This window comes from Dromaius novaehollandiae, chromosome 2 (assembly GCF_036370855.1).
Source record: "Dromaius novaehollandiae isolate bDroNov1 chromosome 2, bDroNov1.hap1, whole genome shotgun sequence".
In the NCBI taxonomy this organism is placed as follows: Eukaryota; Metazoa; Chordata; class Aves; order Casuariiformes; family Dromaiidae; genus Dromaius; species Dromaius novaehollandiae.
Genome location: NC_088099.1, coordinates 27,017,587 through 27,030,275, shown reverse-complemented (window position 1 = coordinate 27,030,275; position 12,689 = coordinate 27,017,587). Strand labels below are relative to the sequence as shown.

Sequence of the window (12,689 nt, the reverse complement as noted above, 5' to 3'; positions counted from 1 at the left end):
AAAATCAGCTGTGAATTGCACAATTCTGACCTGAGAATAGAACTGCTGAAGAAAAGGTTTCTTGGCAGCTGGCATCACTGCATCAAGATGAGGCTGAAGAAACTCAAACTGTTCAGCCAAAAACACCCTTTGAAAGCAAAGGAAATTCACTGTTAACTAAGTGCAACATTTGGAATGTCTCTATATTTCTTTTCCTCTATGGTTAATGTTTTTGATAGCAATAATGATAGGTAACCCTGGAAAGTTTTATCTTGAAAAGAACTGTACCAGTTTTATGCCAGCATAACAACATGTATTCTCAATTCTGACAATTTTAAAATGTTTATAAACAAAAAAAAATGCTTGAATAAAGAGACTATGGCTTGAATAAAAACAATTAACATTCCTATGCAACTCAAGATATGCTACAGAAATATGATCCAAAGTCTAAGAAAGCCACTGGGAAAGTGTTCCGTAATTTCCATACTGCAGGACAGTCAACACTAATAAACCCATGTCAGGATTCCAGAATAAAATTACTCAATTAGATATTTACTGGTGAATCTTTGAAAGTTAGACTACCAGATCAATTTCTGCCTCAGGGGGCAGGATTTGTTAATAACAAAGTAATGTTATTACTTTGGTAACAACACTGTTAACAAAGATTAGCAGATCCTTTTTAAAAATGTATTTTCAATCCAACTCCTATTGTTATCCTGATCAAATAAAAATCACTTTTGTAAGAGTTCTGCACTTCTTTCAGTATAACCTCTTCCTCACAGGTGAACTTCCACACACTGCAAAGAACATCCCAAACCAGTATGAACTAAGCAGTATTGAGTCTCAGCTGTCATTATTTGAGTACTCACTAAAAGGTTTAATGAACCATGCATATTAAATACTCCCATTAGCTTCTTTATTTTTTTCCCCTGATAGATTTAGCCTTGTACTGCCACTAATTGCTCGCCCAGACACTGTAAAATCTACTTGCAGGTGGTCAGACCAGACGGTCAGGTCCTACAACCTATCGATTAAATAATCACCTCTCTCACTCATTTTTAAAATAACATTCAGAGATAGGAATTTTTGACCTCTCAAGTAGGTTTCAGTTTGTAACCACAATCTCTCAACAATCCATAGCTTCAAGTGACCACAAAAATATGGCGTACAGTAAGTAACCTACAAGGATTCTGTGGCTACCACTCTCTCTGCCAAACCATATAGCGAACTGCCAGATGTCAAAACTACGAGATGACTGAGATGTGGGCTTGGCACCTTCTCCTTTCTCTCTTCAGCAGCTGTGAGAGATCCGGTGGGATCAGCGGAGACCTCCTAAAACAAAGCATTGAACAACCGAATTGAAAAAGCAAGAACAACAACAGCTGAGCAGTTTCAGATGACAAATAAGGTGAAGGAACATTTCTAATTCTAAGATGTGATTTAAATCAAGCCTGTATTAATGGAGACCTCAGCAGTTCCGATCTGAATCCTCTTCGGTGTTCAAACAGGTAAAAAGTTAGTTCAACTAGAACAGTATCTATCTCAGAAAAAGAGACACAGAACAAACTTCTACATCTTAATTGCTCATACAGGCTTTAGCCCAACTGCTGACTGGGAGAGTAACTTTTCGCCTTTGGTGACAGTCTATTCAGTCAGAAGGCAATCATAGCGAGACAAATCAAAGGAATATTACTCATGCATGGGCTTTACTGCTTCTGTGACCTGTGGCTAACTTGGGCTAAATACAGCTTATGTTTTTAAACAACCTTAAGTTGTTATTCTATCCTGCAGATACCTCAGCTGCAGAAAGTAAGAAAACATAATTAATCATACTGTGTTTACTGCTTACACACATGTATATGCATGTATATATGTACACATTAAACACACATATTTATATATAGATGTAATATATAAAACCTGTGGTCTGAACAAGGAGGAATTATTACATCCTCCAGATCAGCACCTTAGAAAAACTAAAGAAAAACATTGTTATTTGGACATAAGCGCCTAAGCTCATGAAACATAAAATACATAATACTATGCGAGCATATAGAGAGCACTCATTGGCCACTCAACACAAATCCATCTGTACTAGTAAATATGAAAGAGTCATCAGCCTCTAGGACAGAATGGAAAAAAGGTCCCAGTGTAGACTTTTTGTGGCAGGACAAGATTTTTTGCTGCAATGCAGCATTGAGCTCATCAGCACTTCCTGCACACTATGCTCCACGGCCTTCTTTCATACCACACAAGCATTCAGTCTGCTTGCAAGGCAGACAACTATCTACTGTTGTACATAAAATCCAATTAAGAAAGCGATTGAGAACTCTAGGTCTGAGGTGTACCAATCTGCAAAAACTTAACACAGCCTATAAAATATGATAAATGCTAGAAAATGAAATTGATAAAACCCGAAACAGATAAAGAAGGTAGGCATGGTATGTCACTGATTTCTTAAATAAGAACCTTCCATCACCTGGAACAGAAATTCTGTGGCTAGTCAGCTGCTAAAACAAGTCATCAGCCTGTTGTATGGAATGGAAATTAATTTGGGCAACAACACAGTGACAAAACAGTGATAAAAATCATTTATTCAAAAGCAAGATCAGGCGCACAGAATGTCTTGTTGTAAAGCAAGGAAAGAACATGTAAACAGTATGACAACAATAACATTTGAACTATTGCATTTACGGTCAGACTATAAAACTACATTAGCAGAATTCTCAAATTGCTGTAAAACGGGACAAAGATGAAGCCAAAAACATGATAATACATAGGGCAGCTTTGTGGTCCCCATCCCCTCCCCCCCCCAGTTAGAGATAGAAATAAATTGAGAGGAAATTGTAGGGATGTAGTTAAAGAGCAGGAGGAGCAGGAAGAAAAACATACTCAAACTGACCATAATGGTCACCAAAAGTTCCTCTAGGCATCACAACAGAGGACGACTGTGAGGAGTAACATGAAAGATAACAATAATTGCAATGCACATTTTTGCCTAAGAAGAAAGGGATAGCACTAAGCATTAGAAACACTAATGGAACTCAATCATTCTAAGTGTTAGGATTTAACTTTAACTATCTTAGCCACTTTAACCACCTTAGATTTTAATTGACAGCTGCCTCCTATGATGCAATTGCTCAAGGCAACAGGGACCTGGATTTGCTAACTCAGAAAGGCTCTTTCAGTTCTATGTCTCCAGAAGACGTCAAACACAAATATGAATATAGGCTGTAGAAGATGGAACAAAGTGTGGACTGGGGAAGCAGAGTTCTGACTTCTGACTAGGAAGCATGAAGAAAGTATCTCCAGACTTCAAAATAATTCTGTAGTAAGTTACAGAAGCAGAAAGCAGATAAAGCAGGGAGCCATGAAGGACCGCCTCTCTGAAATTTTGATATTAAAACAAAGATTGCAGACTGAGCAGCACCATCAACCCGTAATTTGTAGCATTAAAAGAACTAGCAGAAATGGATAAATGAGAAGATAAAACTTCTAAAAGATGATCATGACTAGTGCAATCAGATACAATTGCGCTGAGCATGGGAACGATTATAAAGGCTTTCCACATCTCTATATGTTATTTGAAAAATCAGTTTTCTTTGCTCTGAGCTTTGTTGACGTTCAGTTGGATAACTCTGCAATTAAATTGGACGAGCACTCAATTCAGGGAAGTTGCATTCTGCAAAGTCTACCAGGAAGGCAAAACAATTACATCAAGAGGCCTGAACATTTGCCAAAACAGATGTAATCTCTTTGAGGCAGGAATCCTGCCCAATCAGCTCTGAAGATACCTAGCACATCCACAATGATAGTACAAACAAGCAGAACTATCTAGTCATCTAAGCACAACAATTAATTCTTTAAAAATACTCACTGAGCCAAAGTCATCATTAATGCATTCAAAGTCCACTCCTTATCTGCCTTCTCTTTTTCCCCATTTCATGCCATTATCAAAAAAAGTACTAGAAGACGTGAACTTTTTTTTTTTTTTTTAAACAGAAGATAAAAAAAAAAATCCCAACCCATCAACCAACTCTCTATTCTTAAGAGTAACAGTGAGCCACAGGGCTAGGGAAAGAAAAAAAATCAATGGTAAAGATTGAAGAAACTACATTTCTCTGGAAGATTGCCCAGTAGCATTACGAATTTCAATACACAAGAACTACTATTCAATATTTACACACAAAGTCATTTTGACAACACAGGTCTGTAAATTATATAACAAGTATCTCTGTTTCTTGCCAAGGCCAGATTACAAAATATGTAAAAGCAAATACATTAAGGACTTAATTTTATATTTATCTTGAGTCAACATTACCTGACAATTCAGTATCAAAATACATTTTGAACAAATTTGCTCTATCTGACTGTTTCCATGGATGTAAATATCTTGTGAAACTTTTAAATGCAGAAAGCATACACACGTGTTGTACCTGAGGACACAAAACACTTACCAGACAACTGGCTGTGACAGAGATGTTTGGGTTCAACTAGGGACTCAAACTCTGGTTCAAGTATACTGGCCATACACAGTATGACTTAACTTTTATTCTCCTTACCAAGGAGGCATTGCAGGCAGGCATTACAAAAACACGTTAATAGTAAAAAGTAAAAATAGTAAAGACAGCATGCCAATCCCCAAGGAAAACGGTACAAGATCATACTGAAAAAGTGAAACATGACGCATGCATGTTTTACTCCAGTCTTCAGTAACAAAGGTGATCAGACAACTGACAACGGACAACAATAAAGAAGCAAATATTCAGGCTAGAATAGGAAAAAAGTTACAAGCTATTAAAAAATCCAAAAAGATGGTTTCCAATGGACTGGACTTGCTAAAGTCCAGTAATTTAAGAAGATCTGCAAGGCAATGTCAGAATGTCAGCAGCTACCTCTGGATACCTAAAGAGAACAGGCAAAATTCTAGAAAACCACAGGTGCACAAAATAGTGCCAAGCTCTGGAGGAGGAGGAGGAGATAGCGTACATCAGGAAATTAAATAGCAGTCAGCCCAACTTCAATTTCAAGAAGGCAAAGTCAAATCATGCTAAGAACATATAGTAGTACCTAAGAGCAGATATGCAAGGAGCAACACCAAAGCAGAACAAACTTGCTTTGCTTCTCTCTGCACCAGCATAGTAGGTCCTCCTGATAGATCAGAATTGGGATACATCTCAATTGTATGGCCCACACAACATCCTCATAAACAAACTAAGCCAAATACATTGGCTTATAGATTTGACAAAACCACTGTAAGGTATGTGTGGAACTGATACAAGTTACCAGATACTTTTCTCCTTCCTGGCCATACAAGAAGATATCGTCGTGATCATACAATTTCTAGTTTAAACAATAGATTTCATGAAAAGCACTAAACTTACCTGAACTATAAACAGATCGGCTGTGTCAGCTACAACAGTACAGGTTAAACAACATTCCTTGCAGACACCTTATAGCAGGCCTCATCTCTTCAGCCTTCTCTAGTCTTACTCTAACTCCTTCATATTGTCATGCAAAAAGAATTGAGCTTTCTAATGCTATGTTGGCATACACAATCGGCAATTATAAATATAAACTGTTTTGCTATGAAAGCCTGAAAATAGCAGGATACAGAAAGCTATTAAAGCAAGCATATGACTGTTTTACCTGTTTATGGGTTGCTAACAATAGTGCGAGCAACAGTGTGTGACTTAGGAGATGTATTTATCCTGTGTAACATCTACCTTTGAACTGAATTTCACCTAGAATTGGTTTTTAGTATGGAAGAACATGTATTAGTAAATAGTAGTGTCGGTGTGCTACTGTATGAAATAATTGTTGAAATAATTGCACAGTTTATTTTAATTCAAAGTCGGTCAAGCAGTGTCTTTTCTTAGCAGCTACCAGTATACCCATCAAAATAACAAATACAGACAACTTTCATACTGAAACACTCTGCTTCATAACTGGAAACAAACATATGTATAAATTTTTTTCTCAGGAAAACAGAGCCTCTTAACTCCTGTGCATTGATTTTTAAGAACGCACCCTTCGCCAAAAAACAGCAATATATTAATATGTAAGTTACCATACGGTCATAAGGTTACTATGCAGAAGGTAGTTGTTCAAGTAGGATTGTATCTAGGGCTGAAAGTACATATATACTGGATGCAGCTCTTTGTACAAAGTTGGACAGACCAACATGGATGTCAGTTTGAAGCACTGAAACTCTAGTACAGGAAATACTAGAGATAGATTTAAGTGGCTCATTTAATCCATGCTAAAGCTGCAGCACTGGGGCAAAGCAGTGTTACAGCTCCACACTTTACAGGAGTTTTGGGAAAGAAGTATATCAGGTTCTTCTTCCCCAAATATATTTAGTTTACTTCTTCAAGCCAAACTTAAATTTCAGAGCCTTCTGGAATCAATAATAAATTAAGTTGTCCTTCTGCCATGGCATCATTGCAATTTATTGAGGAAAAGCTTGAGGGTAAAGAAAAAAATGTAATAGTAATAACAGCAGCACCTAAAAGAGTTGCCTCAGTTTGAAATGTCAATGAACAGAGGGCAGCATGGACATATATAATGAAAATAGACTGAAATTAAACTGTAGTACTTATTCTCAAACTGTTATACCAGAAGACTCAAGTAATCTCCACAGAGTCCATTATAAATCTAGACTTTGAACATGGAATAACATCCCCTGGCCTGCTTGCCCTTTTGCTGTCCCAATCTAGTAGTGAGTTGAGACACGTGTGCATGAGCACACACACACTCAAAATCTATCACTTGAAATGGCCAGCTTACATAAATGTTATTTTAGTGAGCATGCTCAGGGAGACTATTGATTTCAAGTTAGTGAATAAACTGGTGGTGTCTGGCAGTATGCCATCCCTGAATCTCTCATTACATAATGGTCTGAAGTACAACATGGGAATGATAATAAAAAAAACATTTTCCAGGCATAGTGAAGGGAGTCACAGGAAAATATTTATTAGTCTATATCCTTCAAAAACATATAGCAAATTATCAGCAAGGGTCTCATATCCAAGTGATGTGGCTTCACTATATATTCACTGTATAGTATATACCAACAATTTGGTCATTTTACTTTAGCATTTAATTTCTTACTCCCGAGAAGAACTTTTGTAATGAATAGAGAAGGGAAAAAAAAAAAAATCTACATAAGGAACAACCCTCTATCTCTCAGCCTCCACCTCCCAAAAAAGTATTTTTTTGGAAGGAAGTTAGATGGAAGCTAGTGCCAAACCTATGTTAAACCTTTCACCTTAACGGGAAGAAAAGACCATGAGGCAATTACCTAAATTAGAAATATAAATTCCTTAAACTAACTATTTAAGTTACAAGTTTGATGTGCAACTTGTAAGAGATTTTTTTTTTTTTTTAATTCTGAACTTAAAGGAATAAATGGAGTTTCAAAATCAGACTATCCTGCAAATGCTCTGGTAACCATCAGTCTACAGCCACACTGGGTGGCTCTGAAGTACCAGCATCTTTAAGAAGAACTTGATGTGCACTGATGGAGGAGGGAAAGCAGACTGACCCCAGATGTTTACCTAAGACAGTTTAGCCTTATGGGATAACTCCATCAGCTCTGTTTATGAAACTGTAATTGATAGTTTCTGTACCATAATGACCAGAGAGAATAACAAGAAAATAAACACTGAGAAAACCGTAACTCTTTACTGCACTCAAAAGCTGTCTGAAAACAGCTGAACTAACTCCAAGTAATTGCTGAAGATAAAATAAAATGATCCTTGATAATAACAAATGTTCTAAAAACATGTCTGTTTTTTTTCTTAAACTTACATACAAGCAATAGTTCTTGAAACGATGCTGAAAGTGACAGGTAAAGCCAATTTTAAGAGCACACTGCATTCAGGATAACATTGCTTTTTGAATATAATGTAAATATGGTAAGGTTTTAAAATTGTACTTTTCAGAACTCCTATTACTTTTTAAATTAGAAGATTAGTATTTTCTTGCTGGCACAAAGCTTTCAAAACAGGTAATCTTGATTCGGCCCTTAAGGAACCTAAATCAAACACTAAACAGCAAATTTTTACATACTACCTTGTCTAACCTAATGGCCTTGTCTAACCTAAAAGGCCTGCATCAGCAATCATTGTGTGCTGTTAGATAACTGAGAAAAGGAACAATTAAATATGTATTTAAAAATAAATATGAAATGATCCTCTGCAAAAAGCATGCCTACTGCTACATCCAGAAGAATCCAAACCAGTTTTACAAAGAGGTAAGCCAATCTACTATGGATGCATGTGTTTTACTGCAGCACTTTTCTTATCTAAAGATAGATTTTCAGTAAGGGCTGCTGCTAGTTCTCATTTGACCATGAGCAACTCTGAAAAGACACCTGTATTCTCCTAGTATTAGAAATCAGCTCAAGTTTTGGGCACCCAGCAAAAAAAAAAGCTTAAAATTAGATGGCTCTGTGACTGCCCAAAGGGAGACAAGCAACCACCAAGAACAAGAAAACTTGTTCAAGGAAATAAGCAGCAAGAGTTCAGGAAATCATTTCAGTCTACTTGGGCAATAAAGTCAAACAAAACATTGTGTGTGAAAAGCTCTAAATGAGTAATGTGAGCAAGCAACGCAGCTGCAGACATTCTATCACATTTTCAAAGTATATGTCACGTTAGAACTTTCCTTTGTATATAGAGAGTTCTGGGCCCTTGACAAGCAATTCACACAACACCTTAAATATTGTCATTATGTATGCTGTACCAAGCTTTTCAAAGATAAAAATATAAAACATGCCTTTCCTTGTTTTCTTCAGGTTTTTTTTTTTTTTTTTTTGAAGGAGCAGGAGACCAAGCAAAGATTGTAGAGTTGTAGAAATTACATTTAGCCAGGCAAAATCTGATTTAAAAAAATCAGAGCAAACAGCTACCATTTCAATAAGGAGCTTAGCTGGAGTTTTTTATTGTTTGCTTGCTTTTAGTTTAATTCTCAGAATGGAAGTTTTAGCTGTACAACTGAAGACTAAATACATACATGCAGAAAATACATGAAGAGAGATTTACTCTACTTTCAAGTCTTCTTAGCCTAGTCACTACCTGTGGACAACAGATCATATTCGACTGTGCAACATCTTCCCCATCTCAGACACTGGTCTTCGCTAGGGTTTTTTTGTTTGTTTGTTTTGTTTTTGTTTTTTTTAGGAGCAACATTCTGTGCTAGGTACTACTAAGGAACAAATTCAACAGCCTTGACTCTCAAGAGCTTACCACTGGTACGTCAAGCAGGACATAGCAGGGTACACGTCCACACTAAGTATGCAGTACTGTGCAGGCACCTTTCAACTATATCTGTCCGTTTCTGGAACTGGAACAACTATAACTGAACCCTGCCATTCAACAGCATAGACATATCTAGCTGGGTTGAAGGCAGGATGGGTTGGAAAGTCAGGCATTAGAAAGAAAAATTACATTACTTGCACTATTCCTTACTGTATCTGTACAGCTGAAAACGTCCTTCATTTTTCATCTCTGTATCATCAATTTCTAACCTACCGTTATTGATAAAAGTATATACTTTATGGGAAAAGAGCCCAAAAGCAAAAGTAAAGACAGAATCTAAAATGCATTAAACAATACTCCTTTATACTAATGATATCTTCCATCTGCTCTTCTATACATTGCATTGCAATGCGCATATACTTTTCTGCAGAGAATTATTTTCTGCTGCTCTAAGATAAAGTAACTCTGGCAAACTTCATTCTAAACCTGCTTTATATGAGCAAGCAGTAGAACATTGCAAGTATGAAATTGCAAGTATGAACATACAATGAAGTATTTCTGAATACTTCCTTTTTATTTGCCTCAAATATTTCACTTTGAAAGTAGAACAATGACTTAAGGCAGGTATTTGCATACACAGGATATTCATGAGCAATATTTAGGTAACAGTACTACCGTGACTAAATCACACTTTGTAAAGAGAAGTTGTGTAGAGATGAATAAAGCAGGGAATTAGAACTAGAAGTTTCCCTTCCAAATCACCAATTATCTTCAACCATAGTCTGATTTACCTCATGTACCTACTGTGGGATAACTTACTTGCCTCAGTGGATTAATATGAACATCATTACTATTGCAAAAATACATTCCTGTTAAAAGTGACTAACACAAGAACTGAATGTGTGTAGATATCTCTACACATCCCAGTCAGGAGAACTGTCAATGAGGAGACATAAGCCGCTCAGAAACAACACTTGTTTCGATGTATTTGGACTAATCAAAACAGCACCTTATAGTGAGGTTGAAGCAATAGGAATTCTTCCTCCCCATTTCACCATTCACCTTTGCTGTGTTCTTCTTTTGCTACTTCCTGCTAGTATGAATGAAACAGTCTATACAGTCTGGACAGTTCTGGATGATCCAAATTATTAGCTCTGTTGCTGTTGCATAGCAGAAATCTGTACTGAAGCTATCCAGTCCTAGCTGCTGAAGGCCTGGATATAAACTTCAGATATACACATAAAGTTCAGAAAATGAAATTGCAACTCAAGCTACTTTAAAACATATACTTAAAGTGCCTGTCTTTTTTATTCTTCTGAGCTTGCCTACAGATATTTCCCTAAAGCAAAGACAACTAGGTTAGATATACAAAATTTGTTATTAAATCACTGTGAGCTCCCAACACACTTCCACATTATTTACTATAAGTAAGGCAAATAAAAATAGTTTTGCTAATATGAAGGCCCTTTTAATGTATTTTTAACTACACCTATTTCATTTAAATATCAAAAAAAAAAAAAAATCCAGATTTCAAATCACACTTACACAAGTATCAATATTAGCAGTACAAGGTTTAACAAAAGCCTAAGCTGGACAGAAACTCATTATAGGTAATTCATAAGACAGTTTGGAATAGCTAGTGAATTTAAAGCAGCAGCACCCAAAGAACATGCTTGCTCAATCCTCTAAAGACCTAAGCAGTACAAACTCTCCAAGTGGTTGATAAAATCATCACACAGCAATCCATCAGATACAGTCCCTTCATTATACAAATTAGGAAGGAAATATATTTGAATGGATCTCTAAGCAAAAAACTCAAATATAAACCATAAAACTCCACAGAATGAAGTTCTGCAATCCTAAATCCCTTGGGATATGCCTGTGTGAGTAGGGACTATATCTGCTCTACCTGTAGTCCAACACATCTAGATGCAAGCCAATGCAATCAAAAGCTCTGCAGTGGCATCACTACTAGTCGGATTTTTTGCTTGAGTTCATACATCTGATTGAAAGTGAGCTTATCAATGTGACACTTTGCATGGGCTCAGTTCTTTTATCAGGGCTTATTAATTGAAGCACAGTGTCAAACTAACACAGCCATACAGCTTCTGAACTGGAGCTGGCTTACAACTGGCTGGCTCCAAGCACAGGTTTCTACCTGAAAACATCTTGAAAATGTCAATGCATCTTTTTTTCTTTTTAAACTTCAAATGCAAATTCTTCTCATTTTCCAAGTCATACAACACTTTACAGCCCAGAGATAAAGACTGCATGAGAAACATAAGGCAGTGACCAGTTACTGTATTAAAAATTGTACTGACTGCTTCACACATGCACGCACGCAGTTTTCTGCAGCTGAAACAATGATGTGCTGAGATCTTCGTTTCCATGTACACGTAAAGACTTTTCAATTTAAATCCAATTTCAAAACACAATATATAAATTCAAGCTTGTGAGACTAATTCAATTTCAAACCTGTAAGCACTTTTGGGGAACTTTTCAGAGAGAACTTTAGTTAAGAGGAAATAATCTTCCTTTCTCCTTTGCTGTAAAGGAGGCTGCATATTGGATGCAGCAGATGGGAGGAAGAATTTCAAGTGCAACTGGTTTGAAAAATATTTTGACAACTCAAAATATAGAAAGCGTAATTTTGATTATATTACATAACATCTCCAAATTAAAAAAAATGCTTGTGTATCAAATGAGGGGTGAGGGTACATTTATTTCCAAATGAAGTGAGGGTGTTTAGGTTTGCTGTTTTTTGAGTTGTTTTTGTTTTGTTTTTTACTTTAATGTTTGTTTCACATCAGTATAGGAGCAGCATACAGACACTGAATATTCTATATCACTATTGCGTTGTCATGTTATTGCCTTGTGGTGAAGTTAGCAGAACTGAACACATGTTCACATCTCCACTGTTTCCTGTTCCCAGTCTACTACATCAATCCAAACTACAGGTGGGCTTGCTGTAGTTTACAGGGTAAAGTTGGCTTCGCTGTAAGGCATTAGACTGTGATATAGAGCAGAAGCGATTCAGATACATTTGAGCACTGCTATAGGGGACGGTAACTTCCAGCAGAAGGCAGGGAGTACGTGATGTGCATGCAGAGATGCAGGGGAGAGGAGAGGAAGCGCATTAAATTGCTACAGCCTTCCTGCTCCGGGGCCACGAGTCAGAACCCCAGCTCTGTTTCTCAGTGCTCAAAAGGAAAATTGAGATAGTTTTCCCCAATTTCACTTTGCTTTTGCCTTCACAAAGAAGTCTTAAAATTCAGCTAGTACTGTAAAGAGGCATCTGGTATAAACTAGATAACAGTAATCCAACCCCAAACAGGAACGACAAAGTTTACAGAATGTTATCCACGCAATTTTATTTTTCTAGGGAGATGTGATCTAAACCCTCCAGCTATTTCTCTTTCACCTGACAATAAACATATAATAAATAGG

At 36.7% G+C, this 12,689-nt stretch overlaps 1 protein-coding gene across 2 annotated transcripts in view; it reads right to left on the bottom strand.

The window, feature by feature from the left end:
* VPS50 (VPS50 subunit of EARP/GARPII complex) overlaps positions 1-12,689 on the bottom strand; it is a 104,587-nt gene that overhangs the window by 10,481 nt on the left and 81,417 nt on the right. For both annotated transcript variants that reach the window (XM_026098664.2, XM_026098665.2), the window contains 2 exons: positions 1,163-1,311; positions 31-127 (listed from right to left, as the gene is read on the bottom strand). In XM_026098664.2, the coding sequence (XP_025954449.2) occupies positions 31-127; positions 1,163-1,311 (246 nt within the window). The remainder of the gene's footprint in view (positions 1-30; positions 128-1,162; positions 1,312-12,689) is intronic.